This window comes from Molothrus ater, chromosome 8 (genome assembly GCF_012460135.2).
Source record: "Molothrus ater isolate BHLD 08-10-18 breed brown headed cowbird chromosome 8, BPBGC_Mater_1.1, whole genome shotgun sequence".
NCBI classification, from domain to species: Eukaryota; Metazoa; Chordata; class Aves; order Passeriformes; family Icteridae; genus Molothrus; species Molothrus ater.
In genome coordinates, this window is record NC_050485.2 from 1,511,090 (window position 1) to 1,534,134 (window position 23,045).

The 23,045-nt window shown below is 45.2% G+C and overlaps 1 protein-coding gene across 1 annotated transcript in view; it reads left to right on the forward strand.

Moving 5' to 3' along the window:
* The first annotated feature begins 7,880 nt into the window (after window positions 1-7,880).
* Window positions 7,881-23,045, forward strand: part of TET1 (tet methylcytosine dioxygenase 1) — a 68,548-nt gene continuing 53,383 nt past the window's right edge. Inside the window, exons 1-2 of the mRNA XM_036385567.1 lie at window positions 7,881-9,863; window positions 17,956-18,006. Coding sequence (XP_036241460.1) covers window positions 7,944-9,863; window positions 17,956-18,006 — 1,971 coding nt within the window. The 5' untranslated portion in view covers window positions 7,881-7,943. The remainder of the gene's footprint in view (window positions 9,864-17,955; window positions 18,007-23,045) is intronic.

Here is a 23,045-nt window from a genome sequence, read left to right on the forward strand (position 1 = left end):
CCGCTGCTGTGTGGGGCTGGGGCAGCGTCCCCGCTGGTGCCTCCCCGCCTGTGCCACGGGAGAAGCCGGGCGCGTCCGGATGGGCGCTGCGGGTCCCCAGCGCCGCCGCTGGGCTCGGCCCCATTGTTTGCAGCCCCGGGGAGGGCTCCCGGCGTTGGGGAGGCTCGTCCAGCGGTGGGGCCGGGCCACGAGGAGCCGCTGCCTCCCCCCAGGAGGGCCCTGCCTGCCCCTTCCTCCCTCGGGGTCCGCCCGCCTGCGCCAGAGGAGCCGGAGCCCTGCAGGGCTGTAGCCCCCGGGGCGCTGAGGGCTTGTCCAGCTGCTCCTGGAGCCGGGGGACAAGAGCTGCTGCTCTTATGGCAGCTGGAGGCTTGGTGCTTGCGGGAATGCTCCCTGCCGTGCCCGTGGGAGAACCAGGGGAGAAGGATGAGGTTCGCCGAATGCGTGAGGAGAAAGGAGGCGGCGGCCTGGCCTGCTGGGAGGCAGGAGCAGCTAACCTTGGCCAGGTATGGCTGCTGGGAGGCAGGGGCAGCTAACCTTGGCCAGGTACGGCTGCTGGGCCCGGGCAGGAGCAGGGAACAGCCGGCGCTTGTCCCGGACCAGGCGCAGCAGCAGTCAAAGGAGACGCGCCAGTTGTGTGCCCAGCCTGTCCTGCACTCCGCCAGCCTATCCTGCTGCACCCCAAAGATATTTAAAGGGCAACGGAGTCCGCATCTCTTGTATGTCGGCCTAGGCAGCAGCCAGGCAGCGTGGTGAGATTGCTACTCCTTTAAGGAGGAGAGGGGAATGTGGAGCAGGGCGTGAGCGCACCGATGTCAGCGCAGTGAGGCGGTGGGACTCGGCTCCTGTAAACAAGCTGGCCAGGGTGGCTGCACCGGCGTGCTTCTGGCTAAAGAGCTCTTCTTCTAGAAATTATAGTGCAATAATGGCAAAATGGACAAAGATCGCAGCGTTAGGTATTTAAACATGGCTGAGTGGATTTCTAAGGCAGAGGTGTCAAGACAATGGAAAAACCTGTGAAAACAACAATAATAATAGTAATATTTCAAGTAATAATAGGTCTCCCCAGCTGTGCTCAGTGACTTTTGAGGTATTCTTGTGGAAAGGCAGAACGCTATTCTGTGGTGTAATTACCCTGTTTTTGTTATGTCAGTCAAGGCGAATTAGGAAAACAGATTGAATTGGGAAAATTTAGCATTTAGCGTTGGTCTGGGCAGGTAGCCTGGTCGACCCTAACTGTAAAGGAGGAGAAAGCTGGTTTGTGCTTTTCTGAAGTTGCACAAGGTGGTCGCTCTCGGGATGAGGGTCAGTCCCTCAAGATAAGACTTTGTTGTGCTTGGGGGAGACAAGGGCAGACTGGGTTGTGCAAAGCAGGTAATGGGAAAGAGTTCAAGGTGAGATGTACCAAGGAACTTTGATATTCACAGTTTCTGTAAGACCTAATTCTTCACTGTGTACTAATTAAAAATCTGCACTAATGGTGTTTTATTATGACTGGCGTGGTACCCGTGGTTGTTAAAGCTGGCCTAAGCACTTCCATCCTGCTTTCTGTTTTCAGATACTTAAAATTTCAAAACACCTTTCAGGCTGAAATTTTCCAGGCTTAATCTTTGCCTGAAGGTTCTTCCCTCCACCTCCCCCTTCTTCTAGCGAGTTTGAGATAAGGTGATTCAGTTAATGGTGGTGGGGGTTTTTTGTGGGTTTTCTTGTTTTTAAGAAAAGGCAAACCCCCTGAAGAATGTAGTCGTATTATCAAAAAGAAATGAAGTGCTTTAAACAGCAAAAATGCAGAATTAGAGAGGGATATGATGAGCTAGGGTGTTTTGTTTGGTTTGCTTGCTTTTTTGTATTCAGATGTATCTAGAGTGTTCTTGGAGTGTTCTGGTGGATGGGTTTTTCTTTGATGAGCCTTTAGAAATTACTTGGTATATTTTTACATTTAGCATTCCCCCTGTGAAGGTCAGTGCTTGGCTGACTGCACATAGGTTAAAGTAAGCCCATGCTCCTGCCTGGCTGAAGGGAGGATAATGCACATGTGGTGTGAGTCTTCACAGTTGATTTTTGGTTCAAGTTGTTGTCTGAGGCTTAATCTGGTTTGTGGTTTAGGCATGTGTGGTTCCTTGCCACAGTTCTATTTTTTTGTTTTGTTTTTTCCCCTAATTGTTCTAATAGAGCTTTCTCCAAACTGGGAGGAGGTTTTTTGTGGTATCTTTTTATCTGTGTGACTCACTGTGTAGGCTCCAAGGTGCATGAAGGCATTGCACAATGCTGACCATGGCCATCTCCTGCTGGATTCATGGTGTGCCTATTTCACAGCAGCCTGCAGCTCCTTGTGCAGTGGAGTGGCAGCTCTGCCTCACCCTCCAAACACAGGGGTGGCCTTCTGGGGCCAGCAAGGACAGAAATTTAGGATGAAGGCCTTGGTGCTTGTTCTGCTCAGCACCATCCTGTGTTGCTGATGAGTGAGTAGAGGACTGTGCCTTATGTGCCTTTGTCTATGAGACTGAGGGGGCATCCTGCAGTGCCTGTCCCACATTCCTGTGCTACTGGAAAGTGTTACCTTGAGCCACTTTAATATATGGGGATGAAATATGTCCAGCTGCTGAAGAATGGCATAGTCCTGTAACACAGAGCAGAAAAGCTCTGTGGAGGAGAATGGAGTGAGGAGGCCTCTGTGTGTGAACTTACTCATGGTACTGAGATGGCAGATGAGAAGTTTTGGTTTTATTTCTTACCCAAAGCCAAATGTGTATTCAAGGATTAAAGTAGGGGGAAAGGGAAAATTGAAGCTGATTCTCCCCTCCTAACCCATTTCCCTTCTTTTCATATACAAAGTGTTCTACAGAGCAATGAGTGGATGCAGGGAACTAGGCCAAATTGGAAAGCAGGCTGGCTTTGGTGCAGCTGGGAGGAATATGCAGATGATGGGACATGTTTTGCACCTGAGGGTCAGATGTTTTTAAGGTCTGTCTCCTTTGGTGTCTCTTGCATCTTTCTCTAGAGCATTTGCTGCCAGAAGATGAGGTGTTTTTGACTTCTAAATTGTGCATCTGAGCTTGCATGTCAGCTTAGGCACATTGTGGCCCTTACTGCTTGGGACCTGCATATTATTGAGTGGCTCTTATGAAAACCTCCAGACCTGTTTCTCCTAAGGGCACATCTCAGGGGACTTTTTAAAGATACCTAAACACTGAAACAAAATGTACTTAAGTACATCTGACTGTAGTGAAACCAGGTGACTAGTGAGGCTAGTGACTGCTAGCTGTGTCATTTTTTCCCTATACTGCTCTGTTTGTTCAGAGGTCCCTTGCCATTTTTCACAACACCATAAAAAACTGCCATCATTTTTTATGAGAACACTTCTAATATCTTTCTTTTTCCCCTGCCATCTTCCAACAAGAATCAAGTTATGTAACAGAATCTTGATTGACACAGTCTCTAGAATGAAAATTTGCTTTTTTTTACCCATTTGTGTAAAGTGAAACATTGTGGGTAGGTTTGGCTTGTTCGTTTTGGTTTTGTTTTTTCTGGAGGCATTCTGACAGTATAGGGTTAAATTTCTTAATTACTTTGTAGGTAGAGTTCTCATTATAATAGTTTGGAATTTTGAGAGGAGACAGGACTAAAAGCTTTAGCCTTTGATTAGCTTTTCTAGCAGTATTTGTTGAGTCAGTAGAATTGTTCCAGATTTATTACCGCAAATGAGCAAAACTTAAGCAACTGGCATTAAACCCAGCTTTCAGCTTTGCACATGGATTAGGAGAGATAAGTTGCCTCAAGAAACAGCTTCAGGATGCACTGATATTATCTAGGGCAGTTCCCTGCAAAACCTCCTGTCGCCCATTGCCCCTTTTACATCCTAGGGACACCTGTGCTCCCCTGCCAGGGAAGGCATGGCAGGTCTCACCTGGTTGGGCTTTCAGAAGAAAGCATGGAATAAGTTTCTTTCTCTCCAGGATGATAGAAAACTGACAAGTTATTATATTGCCCTGTGAGGTTTATGTTTTATAGTCCTGTTGAGTCCATGTAGATGTTTTGGAAATAGAATGAATTCCGTGTTGTGAAATATGACCAATGTGGTAAAGCCATTTGTTGTCTTTTAGAAGCAGCATGAGATGATTTGCAACTGCTGCAGATATCAACAGTCCTCGCCAGTGCTTTAAATGGAAAAGGGAAGATAAACTATTTCCTTGTGTTACAGGAAACAAAACTTGAAGACCAACCTTGAACCTACCTAATAATCTGGTGCTGACTGTGGAAGAGGAAACAAAGAAATAGCCATGTAACTTATAGGACAGGTTATTTAAAATGTCAAGACAGTTTTTAGCTAGCAGTTAAGGTGGTTTTGGCATTCAAGACTGGGGTTTTTTAAGGGAAGCAGAGATCTCTTGCTAACAACCATTTTGCCTGAGACTGTAAGATCACCTTGCAGGTTGGGCACTCAAAGTCCCAGACAAATATAACTAAAGTGAAGCATCCACCCCTACCCCCCAAAAAAAATCCTTTGGGGGTCTATTCAGATCTCTTCTGAAAAACCTAAAGTCACTCCAGTGCCAAAAATGAAACAAAATGGATTAAAGTGTTGCTGGTCTTGTGACCCTGTATTGTCATCTCTGAGTCAGACAAAGCCTTTGCCATCTTTTATAATGCAGCATTTAAAGCCAGGCAATTTCCTACGAATATCAGCATTCTTTTTTTTAGCAAAAAAAAGGGAAGTCTTGAATCACTCTGTTCATAGCCTCTGTAATTTTGGCCCTGAGGAGAAGCAATGCTTTGGCATTGGTAGTTTTCTACATTCTTGCCAGACAGGTGTGTTTCCCTGTATTAATTTTTTTTTTTAAATGACAAAACCAACCAAAGAATTCCAGGTTGATTTTGCCTCTTCAGTCCTGAAGCAACTATTTTGCAATTTTCAAATTATCCAGTTGCCAAAGGGTTTGAGTGGGAAGGGACCTTAAAGCCCATCTCATTCCAAGCCCCTGCTGTGGGCAGGGACACCTTCCACTAGCCCAGGTTGCTGCAAGCCCCATCCAGCCTGGACTGGGACACTTGCAGGGAAGGGGCAGACCCTGTGCCAAGGCTTCACCTCCCTCACAGGGAACAACTTCTTTCTAGTATCTGATGTGAACTTTCCCTCCTTCACCTTGAAGCTATTCCCCCATGTCCTATCCCTGTCCAAATGCACATAAAGACACTATAATGTAGTTGTAGTAATGATTTTAAAAGTTACCAAATTCTTAGAAATTAAGCTTCTGATTGATAATTTTGATGGTCATGCTTCCTGAACTTCCACAATAACAGCTACTTGTGCAAGCAAACAATATGAGCAAAGCATCATTCACATTCAGTATTCTCAAAAATCCACTCACTGTTTCCACTGCAGACCTCCTGTATTCTCTGGTCATTCTGCTTCTGCTTTAGAGCTGATAAAGAGAAAAGACTTCATCACTTCAGTCCCCCTCCTGATTCACACGTGGCTGTGTTGCCTGGCCTTTGTTGATGGCTTGCTTTCTTCCTTGGTCTCCTGGCTATAGGCTCTGAAAGTAGCTCACATTTCTTCTCCTGCCACTGTTATGTAGCTCCTCTGCTGTGGCTGCAGATGTGCCTGCTGCTTGCTTCCAGCTGGTTTTGCAGCCCTCCAGGCCATCCTTTGGAATGAGGATCCCAGTCTCTCAGAACCCCAAGAAACTGGGGAGGCTTTTTGCAGGCTGCCAACAACCATTTCATGGGCCTGCTGATGTGATGCCCTTTTTGATTCATGGAGTGACTCCTAATGGCCATGTCCCCTTCCCCCATGTGCCTCCGGAGAAGGGCAGGGGGAGGAGAGCCCTCGGGTTACCTTCCTTTCAGCCTTGTGTTTGTTTTACTGTTTCTCTGTCTGACCCAGCTTTTATAGAGAGCTTCTGTGGGAGCTGTTCAGGTGTTTTGTACGACCTTTGAAGCTTCACCCACGACTATAAACAGCTGCACGTGGTGTCTGCTTAGTCCCTGCAGGTTGGAGGTGTTGCTGTGGAGGAGGGATTCAGCTATTGATTCAGCTTGTTCCCTGTGTGTTTGGTGGGCACTGTTTGCTTTTTGAGAAGTGTCTTTAGCCTTGTCTTGTGCAGCACTGCTGGCTCTAAGTGGTGTTGGTGTGTGTGAAGAAGCCTGCTGTCTGAGGAATCACGTTCATCTGATGTGCAATATGAAGATGTGATACAAGATTATCCCATCGTGGTCAGATAAGATTACTTGGTCTGTATGTTCTAGTACAGAGGATCAGTTGGCTTGCCACAGCTGAATAAATAAGAGACAGGCTACAAAATGCTTTAAATAAGCTACTGAGAAGGAGTTTGGGGAGTTCCTGCTGGCCCTGGTGGGTGCTGTGGCCTCTGGGCAGCCTGGCCAGGGCTGTGACAAACAGCTGCCCGCGTGCTGCTTTGGGGCCAGCGAGCTGGTGCCCACACAGGCCATGGGAGCTGGCTGTGCTGGGGGCACTGCTCTTGGGGCTGCAGTAGCAAAACTCTCCCCACCTTCAGCAGAGCTCAGAGCAGGCTGTGGGGAAGTGCAGCCTCCCTGAGATCACCCTGTTGGCTTCAAGGTGGGGATTGAGGTCACAGGAGTGGAGTGGTGATGTCAGGAACCTTGTCAGGAACTGGTTGCTCTCTTCTTTCCTTTTCTGTTTCCTTCAGGAGCCAAATGCCCTTTCTTTTACTTCCATTTGAGGTCAGGATTTTAGACATCATCCCCATACTTCTTGTTCTTCCTCTTCTTGGCCTCTTCCCATCAATGAGAGGTATAGAAGGCCTGGAGGAGGCTTAAGGAATGATGGTGAAGGGAAGGTCTTCCTGCTGGACACTTTAGAGCCTCTGGCTCTGCCTGTTCCAATTTTAAGGGCCCTTGTCTACCCATGTGATATATTCATAGAGCAAAATAAAGTTTTTAAAGCCTTCTATAGGTACTTAAATAGCTCCATGTGCTTAAAAAATGTACATGTGAGAATTTCTTTACTTTAAAAAAACCCACCTTGAAGGAAATTGGTTTGGAGCATGAGAAATTTGTTGTATCTTTTGAGATGGTTCAGTTTGTTTGGGGAGTTGGGGGACCTGTGCATTGCAGTTGTGACTGGGGACAAAAGCTTGGGACAGATGCGTGGTGGTTTTTTGAAGGTAAATTAAGTCTTAGTGATGAAGCAGAGACATCTGCCTTGCATAAAACATGATATAGGCACATTATGTAATACATTGTGCTGTGAAGGTATTCTGGAAGGTAACACTGGGAAAGATCATTCTTCCCTAGTCCAGTTCCTTATAAAAATCACAGATTGATCTCTTTGGGGAGCTAGTTACTTATCCCATTTTATATGGAAATATACCATGGTGGGCTGCCAGTGGGTGGTGAAAGAATGATAGATGCCCTGTGTTGATATATTGAATATGCACAAAAAATAAACTCAGCTTTGTTCTTTTGTTCCTGAATGTCCTTACACTGATAAATACTAACTTCTCCTTACTCAGGGGAAGCATATTGGTTAATGAACTGTTCATAAAATTGAGAAAACTCAAACTTTTTAGTACTGACATAAAATAGTAAATATGTGATGTTGCCTGGTCATTTGAGTTCAGTTTGCTTTTTTGTTTGTGTTACAGGCCTTTAGGCAAGCTTTTTATTTTGTAGTATACTAATATTTTAAAAGCATTTGTGCTAGTTGAACATAACGCCCAATACTGCTATTTCTGATTCTAGCTCTGTATTTTTAAATATTAAAAATGGTCAGCTGAATATATGTGCACCTTTTTAAATTAGAAGTATATTAATGCTGTTTTGTATCTTTTCTGTTTCAGAGTTGGCATTGTATGAGCAGAGAAAGCAGCAATGGGAGTATGCAGTTTTCTACTGAAGAGGTCTCTCAAGAGCTCATGATTTTTTTCCATCTCTTCTCTTAACATTGCTCCTGCTCTGCAGACATGGCTCACCATGCCAGGCCTTCCAGATCAGCCAAAAAAGAAGAGTTAGGCAAAAGGAAAACTAACCAGAGCAAAAAGAAATCTAGCCAAGTGAGAAAGAAAACCACAAAGGCTTCCACAAAAGCTGTTAGTTCTGGAAAAAGTAAAAAGCCAGTGCAAGAAAAAGATGTTAAGAAAAAACAGCAAGAAAAGAAACCAATCATGAGCTCTTCAGGTAGACTTCTCAGGAGCAGTGTAACCTTGTCTGGAGCATCTTGGGTGAGTTTGGAGAAAGGTGACAATATCCTCTTCCACAGCCAGGATTCTTTCAGCATCAATGGCTTCACAATGGCTCTCCGGAACCGACCCTTCTCCAGAAGCTTGGCCCAAACTCCAGGAACTGCAAAGCCCAGGAAAGCTGCAGCACAAAAAAGGCTAGAAACAAAGGAAGAACATGGACAAGAAGCCCTGGCAGAAGTAGAAGAGAAAAATGATGAAACAGCTTTGAAAGAAGATGTAGCTGAGGGTGAGTTAGCTGCTCTGCCTGTGGAAGGCTGGCTGTGTGGTGCAGGTGAGGAGGATTCTGTTATCCCATGTGCCAGCCAGCACGAGGAGGCAGAAATATCCGAAACAGATGACTCCATTCCAAACAGTCACCTAACTGATGATGGTACAGAAGCTTCAGAGGTGAAATCTAAGCTTGGAGACCTGCCTTGTGAGCAGATACTCAGTGATCTTGGTACAAGTAGTTTGGCTGAAGCATTTGTTGAAGATGCTGCACTGGTGCTTCCATCTTCTCCTTCTGACTCTGGAATTGCCTCTGAATCAAACTCGAAGGTGCATGCAGAGGCTCCCTTCAATGTGGTGCCTAACAGTACAGAACCTGACTCCAGCTCTGTTGATACCTCAGGCCTCAGCTCAGCAGTACTGATAGAGTCAGTCACACTTGCCAAATTCCACATTGGAGCAGGGTTGGACATGGTGCTACCTAGGGAAGAACAAGACTTGGATTCTGCATCTCTAGTTACCTCTGAGTTTAACTCACAAGAACATTTATTAGAAGATGCAAGGTCACTGGCAGATTCCTGCTTGAAGGCAGGCTGGGGTTTGGAATCTGAGAATAAAGACATTGGTTCAAATTCCAGTTCTGTAGCTGCCTCTGAATCAAATTTGCTTTTACATTTTGAAGGTGCAAGCTCACTTGCAGAATACCCCATGAAACTGGTTGTGGATTTTGTACCCATTCACAGAGAACTTGATTCAAATTCAGATTTGAGCTTTACAAAAGAGAATTCAGAATTTGACACAAAGAACATATTTAGAGTATGTGAACCAGTCTCCAATACCTCTTTAAACAATATTGAAGTAGAGGACATTGAACAGCTTGTTAAATGTATTGATGCAGAGACATTAATTTTGAATTCAGGGTATGTCCCCACTTTACCTTCAGATTTAGGAAACAGCACAGTTGATAAAATCTCTGCTGAAAGCTCTGGACAATTCTCTGCAGGTTTTGTTTCAGAGTTGCCTTCAAGCATGGAAATCTCTGCTCTTGCCTCAGAAAAAGCCATAAATGCAGATTTGCCAGCTGACTCAAGACTGCAGCATAATGATTATTCATCACAGCTGGGAAGTGTCGGAGTAAGCTTGAATTTGGTTCAGGACAACAACGTGAGCAACAGCACTGAAGCAGTTGAGGCCTCAGGGCCATACTCTCTTAAAAATCCAGCTGGTGATTACCCTCTTCCATATTCATCTCTGCTCCCTATGCTGGAGAAAAAGAAACGAAGGCGTTGTGGAGTGTGTGAGCCCTGTCTGCGGAAAACAAACTGTGAGGAGTGCAGCTGCTGCAGGAAGCGCAAAACCAGCCACCGGATATGCAAAAAGAGAAAATGTGAGGAACTGAAAAAGCCACCGCCGCCAGTCACGCTACCTTTGGAGGTAAGGCAAAGAACTTGCAAATTAAGTCACTCTTTTGAGGCTTGAGGTGCATCTTAAAATTCTGCAAAGGGAAGTGCTGGCCACATTACAGCTTCAGAGAGTCCAGGGTTACTGTTGGTGCTAACAGGTTGCACAGTAACTTCCTCTTGTCATCTACAGAACTGTAGGTTAGAGCGAGCTGGAGTTAGTCTTGTTCCTGTTATATAAATGTGTAAAATCAAAGGTAAATATGGCTTTAACTCTGTGTCCCAGATGTTGCTATGTTGGCCAAAAGAATGGATTCATTGGCGTGCATAAAGAAATGAGGAAGATTTAGGCACAGGGTGTGGGGAGGAGGGAGATTGAGGATAGTCTTAGGAGACTGTGAATTACAAGGGAGAGTGTTGGTATTTCAGAAAACTGAAGGCTAAAAGCTAAGGAAGGCATGTTTTCTGCTCTTTGGTTCAGTTAAAGTAATTTGCTTGTGATGACAGATTTGGTGGAAATCAATTTATAAACTTCAGGACCAAGTTGCATTTTCCCCTTTCGCATCTCTCTGCCTTTCTAATTGTCTATTCTTCTGTTTCTCTCATTTCACTTCTCTTTTCTCTCTCCCTTTGTCTTTTACCACATTCCCCATACATCCTTTCTTTTTCTGTGTTTCTTACTCATTTTTCTGGCCCATCAGCCTTTTGTAACCCAGGTCATAACTTTTGGAACAAAGAGGAGGGGAAAAGACAGTGTGTATGCCCATGTGATAACAGCACTGACCTTCTGAGGGATTTCAGTTTCAAGATCAGGCTTTAAATCAGGTAAGTAGGGAGTTGAAGGTAGATTTCCCACATCCCAGCTGAATTCCCTGACCTGTGAGCTGCAGTGAGACTCTGCAGTGCTGGTCCTGCTGGGAGTGTTCTCTTCATGGGATCCAATAGTACCTGAAGCACAGAGGGGAGAGGCTGTCTTGGTCGTTAAATCACACCTGCCTTGGGATGTGGGAAACTGAAGTTCCAGTCTCTGCCCACCAGCGTGTGCTCTGAGAGGAGCAGTTCACACTGGGGATAATGCACCTGCAAAACCTTTCTCCAGAGCAGTTCCATGGAAATGCTGTGTTCTTAGAGCAGGTAGAATTCCTGTCAGCTGCAGAGGTCTCAGGAGAGCTCCTGCTTGCACTGCTCTGTCCTGTGCTTACCAGGCTTGGCAGAGAAGTTCATTCTGGTTTTCAGGAAGGCAAGCACAAAGCAGAGTCCTGGAGCACTGAGGGGGTGATAAGGTATATTCCCCTTTGTGGGGGGAGTATATTTTAAGGTATGATGTTTAGGGAACTAGGCTTAAACAGTTTGGCTCAGAATTCATTCAAAAACCTCTTTCTGTTTCAGCTGCTCCTTAATGCTCTTAAAAAATAAGTGGGGAGAGGGACAGCTGTAATGGGACTTAAGATGGATATTAAAACAATAAAGGTGGTAGAGACTTATCCTGACCTTTTACAGCAAAAGAATAGTGACATTGTCCTTTTGTATATTGAGTCGGTGGGATTGAAGAGAAGTTCATGGGAGAGGGGTTGTGGAGCTGAGGTAGGAAGTGATCTAAAAGCCATGTTTTAGAAGGGGTTTTGGCAGGGTCACTGAAAGGAAGCACTCCAGCTTTTCTCTCAAGCTTTGTTTTCCAGGCTGAACATACTGCTTTTCTTGTTGCTCAGCCTGACCTACTCCTTGCAGATTAGCTTTGCTTCTTCACCTTTGTCCTCTCTGGGCACTGCTTTTACTTTCTTTATGAGAGATTCCTTGTTTTCATTCTTTGGCAGCTTTTATTTTGGTGTGCTTTTATTTCATTAGAGTGGCCACACTCTGTATGATACATTCAGAGCTGCACCAGAAGCCTCCTTCATTTCTTGTTAAATTTTGTATAAAATTTCAGGGTGCTGCATGGAGGAAATGAAGTATTCCTGACATATAAGAACATGTCAGGTATTTTCTTATAAAATTGTATTTGAATGAAACCTGGTGTCTTTTCAGATATTCCTAGAAAGAGGCCTTGCTTCATTTTCAATCTCTAGAAACTGTGCTCTGAGGAAATGAGAAAGTATTTCTACAATGTTCTATCAGCTCTTTCAAGGTGTTGAGATGGGGAAGGTGTTGGGGGATGGGGAATGCTGTCACTCAGTTTAGCAGCTATCCTTTAGATAAGATTGCAGGGGATTCCATTGTTTTCCCAGACTGTAGTACTGGGACTTCTGTGGCAGTAATGTGTTTCAAATAGAAACAGCTGAGGAAAACCCAAAACTGTAGGTCTCTGTCCATGGTATGGAAAGTGAACATAAATAATGAAAAGAAATGAGATTGGCTTCAGTGTGTTCCTTGTTCAGAAGAGTCATGCTTCTTGCTCTCATGTTGGTGGAATGTAAGCATTTTTCAGAGGTGATTCACTGGGAGGAGGGTGTAGGGGGATAGAGCAGGAGCATAGTTGAAATGTTGGTGTTTTGCCTTAAAGGAATTTTCTCTCCCCATTCCAACTAAAAAATGCAAAAGTCCCAGTGAAGTCAGTGAGAGCTGTGTGCATTAAATGGCTGTATAGCCACTGTGGGGGTTGGCAGTCCATACCTGCTGCTTAGGAAAGAAAAAGTGTTGGTTTTCTTTAAGAACTGAGGTGGATTTACAGTTACAAGGAGTAAGGCCTGGCTGGTGGAAGCCATGAGTGTAAACTGAAGTGCATATTCCAGCACCCATGGCCACGTGTGCACCAGCACTCAGCCCTTGGAGGATATCAGCTGCATGTTTGGAACTGGCAATAGTTAGGGTACTGTTATTTCCATTAATTCACACATAATCCAGATAAAGATTTGAAAGCTATATTGGACTTGAAAAATACCATTTTAAAATAACAGCCATATAAGCATTAAGTGATATTGTACCTTCCTGAATGTAATGGGTTTTGCAGGGATGTGACATCATGAAAGTCTGGATATAAGGCACTGTGGGCTGTAGTTCCCAGCCCCTGTGTGGAGCAATATTGTTGCATATAAAGTCCCTCTTCCTGAGGAATTCACACTGTGCCTGTTTGGTTTGGAGCTGGTAAAGAAGAATCCTAAAATATATAAGGGAAAGCATTTTCTTGCTTATTGAATTTTTTGAAAGGCAGCCCAGTAAATAAAATGTAAGGAAGCTTTCATAAGAAGAGGAAAAAGGCATTATCTTGGGTTACTGTCCCTCTCAGAATGAATAATGCAGGAATACTTCACAGTGAAGAGCTTGAGATGCTTACCCACACAGGATTATGATGCTGCCACATTTTTGTCTTCTCTTTAAAGACTGCTGTTTTCTGAAACAGTATTGCAGTTACTGAGGGCTATTTTACAGCTATTTTGTTCCAAAAAGCAGATTTAATTCCAAGAATTAAAGGTGTGCCATTGCATTGCATACTGTCAGGGCTGCCTTCATGAGTTGCAGTGTGGGGTGAGGATTTTGTAGGCTTCAAAAGTAGCATGTGGACAGGAAAGGTGGCTCATGGTTTATTTTCTTTTTTCCATGGCCAAAGGATTCCTGTTTTGGCCGGGCAGATGCTGCAGACAGAGCCTGGAGCCGCTGCTGATGGGCCCCTGCTCACTGGTGCTGTCCTGGGGGAGCTGCTGCCCTGCCCACAGGGGTGTCAGGCTGGGAGCTGCAGTTCTGGGCTGCACTTGTGGGGATTTGTGACCCCCCAGCTCCCAAAGGGCCCTGAACTCACAGGGCTGCTGCTGAGCTGGCAGTGTGGGGAGCCCTCATCTCCAGGGCTGCTTTTTGATGCCTTCAGAAGGCTGGCCTAGAACAGAAACTAGATGGAGCTAAAGAATAAAGTAGGAATTTATTAAAGGCCTCAGATCCACCTTGGGCAGCACAACCCAAAATGGCCACAAAATGCACAACAAGTCATGGGGTCTCTCACTTTGATAAGTTCTGCTCCATTTGCAAATTGCAGTTCATTGTCCCATTCCAGCTTTAGCCCATGCAGTCCCATCCTTGTTTTTCTCTCTCCAGCCCACGGTGTTTGTGCTCTTGGGCCTGAGATTTGGATCATTTGTCCTTGGTCCCCAGCTGGAGCAGGAATTGTTTTGCCTCCTGCTCTGTGAAGAGAGCTCACCATCCCATAATATGAAACCCAGAACTACACTAAACCAGCACAGAATATGAGAAATATAAAAGCTAAACCCTGAGGCATCATTTTGCAGGGCTTGTCAAGGGAAGGTGCCCACATTTTAGGGTCCTGCCTAGGCAGGGAGCCCTCTTGGGTTGAAACCACCTGCTGGGGAGAGCTTTAATTCTTATTAGAACTAAATAGTTAGATTTAGGGGGAGCTGTAGTCAACAGACTGGCCAAAAAAATGAGGTCACTGAGTTCACTTGGGTTGCCCAAGGTGTCTCAAGACATCTTATTTAATTGCTGTAATCTGAGTAGCATGAAATATTAAATAACAATAAGGGCCTGCTTGTCTGTGGGTTTTTAACACGCTGCCGACAAACCCCGACATATTGAAAAAGGATGCTGCAATTCAAGTTGGTTGGGAGCTTTCCAGTAGCCATTCCTTGAATGGAAAATGCTGAATGAACAGGAACTTTTCACAGCTACTATCTGTTTTAATGCAACTATTTTTTGGGGAAAGTTTCTTGAGGCTTGAGAAATGCAATTTCTGTTTAAAACTTAAAAAGGGATGAGAATTATTACAATGTGTTGGTGGTAAGGGATTTTTGCCTGATGCAGACCAGGGGCTTGAACTTTGGTCTCCCACATCCCATCTGTCTCCTCTTGAATTTTGAAAGTTTTGCTCTGCTTTGGAACAAAATCAAGAGCTGAAATCTGAAAAAAAAAAAAAAGGGAAAATGGAATTCTTGTGTTCTAGCCAGGCCCAGCTATAATCAAGAAATTTAGACTTAGTGGTATTTATTTTACAATAGACTCCAGAAATATTTAAGCCAGTTGAATTTTAAAATGGGTGCACATAAAAACACTCCTGAGTAGGATACTTGAGAGTTTTGTAAGGGGATAGCACACAGCTAGAGGAGTTTGGGAATGTGTGTGATGAGCAGGGCTGCATGCAGCCTTCCCTGCCCCACGGATGCAGGGCAGGGAGTTGGAGTTGTGCAGTTTGCTTGTATTTTTCACTGACACTCATACTCTGTGGGAGTGTATAATAATTACAGCTCACAGCACTTTGCCATTCTGTGTTCCTGGGTGTGGACCATAATGCAGGCTAAATTACAGTGAGATGGATTCGTTTGTGCTCTAGTTATTTTCAGAGGCTGTATTTAACAAATTGCCTCTTCACTGCTCCTTATTTTCTGTGTAGGTTCTTAAAGCTTTTATGGGGAAATTATTTGAAGAGGTTTCTTTCCTTCCTTGTGTCTGAGGAGCTCTAACATGAGGTTACAAGGAAACCTGAAACTGCTGTCCAGTGCATGTACCAGTCTGGGGACTAAATCACAATATGGGGTCTTAGGTTTCTAAACAAACAAAATAGTTCCTTTTCCCCCTGTATTGAAAAGCATCTAAGTAGCCAAACTACCAAGAAGAATCAGATCACTAAGTGTGTGTGATTTCCACTCTCTCATTCTTAATGTGCAAAAATGACCCTTGCAGATATGGGCTATTTGGGGGAAAGAATATAAATCAGTATTTTAATTTTGCCTTATCCTAAATCCTATTTAATACATCATTCCGATGCAACAAATGAAGAGCTTAGATACAAGGTAGCATCAGACAACAAAAAATGGGTGACAGCTTTCTCTGATTTAATTGCTACACTGGGGAATGAGCTGTGTGTCCACGTCTGAGCATTTCTGCTGTTTAACTGATTTGGACCAATAAGTGGACAGTAATTACATTACAGTGTAGCATTAGATAAGAAAGCAGATTGCAGTTTGTAGCTGATGTAAAGGTGTTCTTACTGGTTTTTATCTTTAGAGCATAAATTCATGGCCAACATTCTGGTTTAGATGTCAACTGTGAATTGTTGGGAATTCAGGGAGTGCTTGGGTGCCTGCAGTGTGAGATCTGCTGTGGTTGGTTTGATGTCCCTGGTTAGGGAATGAGGGCTCAGTGTGGCCCCTCCAATGTGTGGAGCAGGTGGAGTTGTGGGGAAACAATTGCACTTGATGTTTATATGGTGGCCAGTTCCCATGGCAGTCCATGTGCAGGAATTTGTTCTGTTGGGTGCTTCTGAAAAACGCCAATCACTTGTGTTTAAAGTTTTAAAAGTTTAATAGTAATAAAATGGTTATAAAAATAGTAATACAATCGGAGTAATAATAATTTGGACAATTTGAATTAGGACAAAGAGTTACGGACATCTGGGTACCTTTTCTGGGCAGCACAGGCCCTAAAAAGGACCCACATTAACAGAGGATTAACCCCTAAAAACGACAGCCTGTTGCATATTCATACACTTCATACATTATGCATAAATTCAGTTAAAATACAGGATTCTGTCTGGTCATGTCAGCTTCTTCCTCTGATTCCTAACAGTGCCTTCGAGGCGGGAAGAAGTTGGTTTCTTCTGATAAGAGAGTAATAAATTATTTTTCTTGGAAAGATTTAGGTGTCCTGTGGCTGCTGTTTCGCTGCAAGTCCTTTCTTTAAAAAAAGGATCTTACATAGCATAGTTTCTATTTTAACATTTTTTATAACCCAAAACTATATTTAACACACTACTTAAGAGAATTAATACAGCATTACTTTCTAACACAACACATATAATATTAATTTGAATACTTGCAAAAAGCCAGTCATAAAATTCGCATTTTTCACAGTGCTGTAGGAGTAGGTGAAGCCACAGGACCGGGCCCGCGGAGTGCGGCGGGCGCTGGGCTCCCGGCCCCGGGCTGGCATTTTGGAGGGGCTGCTGCCGCCGCGGCCGCTCGGCTGGGGAGAGCAGGTGAAGGCAGGCCCTGTGCTGCGGCCTGCACCGGGGAGCGGCGATTTCACTCTTTGCAGGGCGATTCGGCCGCCGGTGCCCGGCGCTGCACGCCCGGTGCCGCTCAGGAGAGGGCCGGGGCTGTGCCGCCCGGTGCCGCTCAGGAGAGGCCCCTTGCTGTGGTGACCGGTGCTGCACGCCCGGTGCCCCTCAGGCCCCTCAGGGGCTGCGCCGCCCGGTGCCCGGCGCTGCACGCCCGGTGCCGCTCAGGAGAGGGCCGGGGCTGTGCCGCCCGGTGCCCGGCGCTGCACGCCCGGTGCCGCTCAGGAGAGGGCCGGGGCTGTGCCGCCCGGTTCCCCTCAGGAGAGGGCCGGGACTGTGCCGCCCGGTGCCCGGTACTGCACGCCCGGTACCGCTCAGGAGTGGGTCGGGGCTGTGGTGCCCGGCGCTGCACGCCGGGTGCCCCTCAGGGGAGGGTCGAGGCTGCGCCGCCCGGTGCCCGGGGCTGTGCCGCCCGGTGACGCTCAGGAGAGGGTTTGGGCTGTGGTGCCCAGTGCTGCCCGCCCGGTGCCCCTCAGGGAGAGGGTTGGGGCTGTGGTGCCCGGTGCTGCCCGCCCGGTGTCCCTCAGGAGAGGGCCGGGACTGTGCCGCCCGGTGCCCGGTGCTGCACGCCCGGTGCCGCTCAGGGTTGGGTCGGGGCTGCGCCGCCCGGTGCGCGGCGGTGTGCGCACGCGTGCGGGTGCGCGGGGCACATGTCCTCGCCTGACCCCGTTCTCCTCGCGGCCCCAGCCGAGCCCATCGACCCCGGCCCTGGTGCCCGTGGCGGGCGGCCCGCACCGCCTGGGCCGCGCCCGGGGCGCGGCGGGTCCGTGCCGGCCTTTGCGGCGGCCTTTGCGGAGCCCCTTTGTTCGGGCGGGCGGGCGTGCGGCCGCCGGGGGGCGCTGCGCGGCGCTGCGCGCTCCCGCGGGGCCGCGCGCGGCCGCCGCTGCGGCAGGAAGCAAAGATGGCGGGGCAGGGGCGCCGCCGCCGTGAGGGGGAACGCGGGGCGCCCGCCATGTGAGGGGCGCCGCGGGGGCGGCGGACGGGCCGCCGGGAGCCGCCGCCGGCCCGTGGAAGGGCCGCGTGTAAAGCACTCGGGGTACTGCAGAAATATCGCTGTTCCATAATAAAAATCGGAGGTGGCTGCCTGCCTTTGTGACCACAACTTATATTCTGCAATTTGATGTTTTTTTAGGTCCTAACAGAAAACAAAAGGCCTCAGAGGAGGAAGCAAAGAGTTTTAAAGGTAACCGATGATTGCTTTGATATTTATCCCCTCCCGTTTTAAGCAGCATTTTCTTGTCATACGGCCCAGGAAGGCAAAGGGTTAAACGCTGGGTAGCGGCGCTTTCCAGCTATTAAGCAGATTAGCTAATTTTAAAAGCACAGAACATGTCCTTTCTTTCCTCTTTCTCTCCAGCATGTTGTAGACATATTTGAGCCTCCCCGCTCAAGTCTGCAGACCAAAAGTTTGCTTTCCCTTGCTTGAACGTTCCCTTTAATTTCTTCTGCTCCTAGTTTTATACTTTCAAACGTAACAGTTAAATGTTTTTAGCATACAGGTTTTATGGCAGCTGAAATTTCATGGGGGAAGTCAACGTTGAACTGCGAGCCAAGTTAACAAAAGTGGAATTTTTATACCTACTTTACTAAAGTTTTGATATCCTCCCTTTCTTTAAACTTTAGAATACCTCAGCTGAAACTGAAAATCCTGTAAACTTACAACAACCTTCAGTTTCAGTGGTAACATATTCCTTCCACACTTTTAAAATGGCTATCTTTCCTGATAACAAAAGATTGGTCTTTCAAATTCAAATATCTTAGTTTTTATATCAAAATATAGACTTGCTGCACTCATGGCTAATGTTTGGGGTTGTTTGGGTTTGTTTTTTTTAAGTAACAGGTAGTATATTGATATTGCTTCTCTCAGTTAATCTTTAGAATGTTTTGAATAGAAATAAGTCATTAATTTTGTTGTTGCAAACAAGTTGGAGGATGAATGGGGCAAGATGGATGGATGGTATGGATAAGATGAAGCTAGTGAAAATGCAAACAAAAAGTATGTTGTTAAACTTACTTTGTTGAACTATTCTAGCTAAATGTAATAAGATAGTTTAGTATTGCTTCAGTACACTAAAATTTTAGAAGTTATTGGATATAGTATTTTTAAGTGCTGACTGGTCTGTAGTGTCATTTTACTTGAAAACATCCCAATTTCTTAACAGCTGTGTTGTCATTGTTACAGTTACAGAAACTTTGGTAAGACAAACCAAAGTTAAGATTAAATAAGGAGCAGATAACCTGTCCAACCCTGAATGGTGTCTGTCTTTTCATGTGGAGTAGTTGTGCAAACTAATTGTGGTTTTACAACACTGGCAAATGTTAGTGGGCTTTTTCTGCATTAAAATAAGCCATTGAAATATTTGTATTTTTGTTGTTCTGGGTATGATTTTAATTATTCATTTTAATACTGTTGCTCTTTGTAATATACCACATGGGTGTAGCTATAACTTGAAGTGTTTGCTCATTCTGTCTTTTGTGCTGTTGACAGTAGCATGCAAAATAAGGAGTGTTTGTAAAGGAGTCAGTTTCTAATGTGTAATTGGTGTGATGCCTGTTCTGGCAAAGAGTGGAAAATGTGGTTTTTTGGTCACAGACAGATGGGTGTCTGTCTGCACTCGTGGCTCATGGTTGGTCTTGAGATTTTCCTCTTGAGTGCATTTTGCCACTGTTTGTGATGTGATGGCCCAGCAGGTTGCTATGGAATAGGAGTCTGTCATTCCTGTCCTTTCCAAAAAACCTTCTGAAGAGTTTTTTTCCACCCTTGACTCTTGAATGGAAAGGCTTGTCTGGTTCTGTGTGTGTAATATCCACGTCAGTCGTTGGACCTGGGCTGGTTTATGGTTTGACTTTCTCTTTGCTGAACTGATTCTGTGATATTTCCCCTTTGGTTTTAGGTACTGGCTTTGTGTTTTCTAGTATTTGTATTTGTTTTGTAGTGCTGGGGTGTACTTCCTAAGAGTTTGTCTCATTGCATCCACCCAGGAAGGCACAGTAGCTCTGAAGGCATCTCATGCAATGCTGCATTGGGGTTGCCTTTGGTTTTGGATGGGAGAAGGGAGGTTGGGTATCTAAGTTCCACTGCAGCTCTGTCAGCCGCAGGAAACTTCAAAAAAGCTGCATACTTTGCAGACTTCTTTCCTAGGGCATTTTTAGAAATGTGGCATTGTGTTCCATGGCTCTAACCTGCTTTCTGCTGTTGCTGGGACACCATGTAAAGGGGTGTTGTCCTCTCTGTTGAATTATGACTTCAGTGTTTGATTTTATGATTGGTAGTGGCTGAGGGCATCTGACCACTGACATTTTCAAAATTCAAACAGGATGTGTCCTTTTTAATTTGTATTTTCTTCAAGTAGTATTCTTAGGCTCCTTAAAGGAGGATTTGTAGTACTTTCTTCCAATAATACATGGAGCTTTGGGTTTTTTCCTGACTGTCCTAAGTTTTGATAGATGCACGTTTATTTACTTAGAGGGTTCATGTTCTAACTGTGCTGCTGAGGACCAGGCCATTCACAAATTCTCTACAGGGGAAAATAAGCAGTGCTTTCCAGTTGCAAATGGGTTGGACAGAAAAAACAGGACTAAAAGTGATGCACACTATTACACTGTACCTTTTGTGTACTATTTATACTTTTCTATACTCATGTCTTAATGCTCCTTTCTGGTTATTGGGCAGCTTGTTTAGGAAATTCATCTGTGCCATAAATACTGTATTAGGTTCTCTATGTTTATTTTGAAAGAGCATCTGAAATATTCATCACTTCTAGCAGGCAAGTGCTCATTAAAGAAAGCAAGCTTTGTAAGCTCACAGTAATGGATACAAGGGAAGGAATATACTTAGTTTTCCTTAGGGTTTATGTTATGTTCTTCTCCCAGTTAAGCAGACACTTCTTTAATTTTATCCCTTGTAATGGAAAATCTATACAGAAGGGATTCATACTTAAAAATTAATTTGCCTGCATTTCTAAAGTCACATTGTACACCCTGCTTCACTTAACATCATCCTTTTTAGCCACTTACTGGGGTTGTGGCTGAATTTGGGCAGTGCAGTGCACCTCTTCCTGAGGACAGGGAGGTGCTTGCAGTCCTTTCCAAGGTCGTTATTACCACAGAGCTCAGGAGAATGGGGCAGTTGCACATGGGCTCATGTTGTGATGTCAGGGAAACCTCCAGGACACGTGCAGGCAGCAGTGAGGAAAGTGAGGAGACCTCCCCAGGATCAGGAGGCAGCTGGTGAGGCACAGTCCATGGTCTTTGCTGGGGTTCTGGGGAGCCAGGGCTGCAGGGGTTTGTTGCCCTGATGGAGATTAAAGAAACCCAAAACAACAACAAAACAAAGCAAGGAGAAAGAAAGAAAGAAAGGGAGAGGAGAAATAGGGAAGAGCCTGGGAGAAATCCCTTGTGCCATGTGCAGTGCTGAGTGCTGTTGTGGCTGCCTGCAGTCTGTGCTGTGCTGTGCTTGTGCATAAACCCTGCAGCAGTGATAGGGGTGCCAGCACAGTGCTCACAGTGCCTGCTCACCCCTGTCACATCCCCTCAGCCGAGGGCAAGCCAAAGCCAGACATGACTCAGTATCCACAACTTTGGGGCTGTTTATAAACATCATACTGGGAACATCCAAGTTTTATTTCCATCAAGGCTGCAAATAGCTGATTGAGCACCCTCTTAATTTTTCTTTTCCAGATGTACAAAGCATAGTCTTGTAAAAAAACAACTTTAAAACATTAAGTTGGCTTGGCAGACCTGCTGTTGCCCTTTTTATGATGCAGTTTTAGTTTTGCAGCTTGAAGAAACTAAAAATACAGTTTTTTGATCAAGGTCATACATGTGTTAACAAGGTTTAGGAATACAAGTTCTAAATTTCATTATGCTTGGAGAGAGCAAGGATTGAACTGATTTGGAACATTTATTCTAAATTATGGTGTATATTTTTAGTGCAGAATATCTGCCAAAATATTTAGCTGGATGAAATTAAATTTTATTATTTTTTCCCCTTTGAACTGAGATATGAGCAAGTCAATGGATGGAGTTGCACTGCAGTGGAATTTTATGGGGAAAGAAGGAAGAATGGTACAGTACAAGTTGGAAAGGATGCTGTCCAGAAAGGACTTCTCATATTTGTTGTGGTTTTTTTTCAAATAGACATCATCACCTTGGAGTGTGTTCCTTCAGTAAATACCAATTAAAATTGCTTTGAGTACGGGTTGAAAGTTTCTTCTTGTTTTTTACTCCCTTTTTGCTCCTGTTTTTTTGATAGGTAGACCTTACTTTTGGTATCAGAGCATCCAACACAAACCAGTTAACTTGTATTTTTAAAAGTAAGATAATTAACTTAGCTGTTACCTGGATTGAAAGAAATGTTCTCTTTTTCACCTTTTTCGAGTTAATATGCATCTGTCTAAATGGGATTAAATCTTTACTTTTTTTTGCTTTTGGTAGACTCATGCAAGCACTTGATGTGAGCAGGCGTGATTGTGGTTGTGATTTAGCACAGGGCATTTGGCCCTGCAGCTTCCCAGCACTTCCCCATGAATGCACTCATGAACATATGAAGCACTTGCATGTTGTTTGTACAGTTCAGCCAGGACTACTCATGGATGTGGATGGTTTTGAATAGAGCCCTAACAAAGAAAGCCTTTGTAAGTGAGCTGTAAATTATTAATCTTACTCTGTTTTCTAATCCTTGATTTTCCCAGTTTGTGGTGGAGTGGAAGCCTGTCCCTTGTGAATTCTTTCCTGGGGTGCAGAGATGCTGTGCTGCCCTTGCCCCATTCCTGTAGGGCTCCCTTCTCCTGTGCAGCTCCCTCCTCTGTGCTGCAGTTTGCCCCACAGCTCCCCAGAACGCTGAGGGAGGAAAGTGTGGTACCCTGAGAGACTCCTTCATGTCCACAGTAACACAGAGCAGGGGCTCTGTTTTAACTCCTTCATTGCTGTAGCACAGCAGTTGTGAGCACAGGGCCCCTCCTCAGGGATTGGTGGGGCTGGGAAGTGCTGAGTGAGGCCAGGCTGAGCCTCATCATCACAGTGGTTTTGGGGGGGTTTGTGTGTTTTGAATTGCAATTTATTTGTAGATCTTGACTCTCATGGTCTGTTTTAGTGTAGGGCCTTCCTTCTAAATACTTCATTTTATTTAGAAATGGAGCTTCAAAAACTAGAAAATGTGTTTGTGATCAAAAATGTCATAAAATATGCAGTAAAAGTAGCATAGCTTTTGGAAAGGGAGGA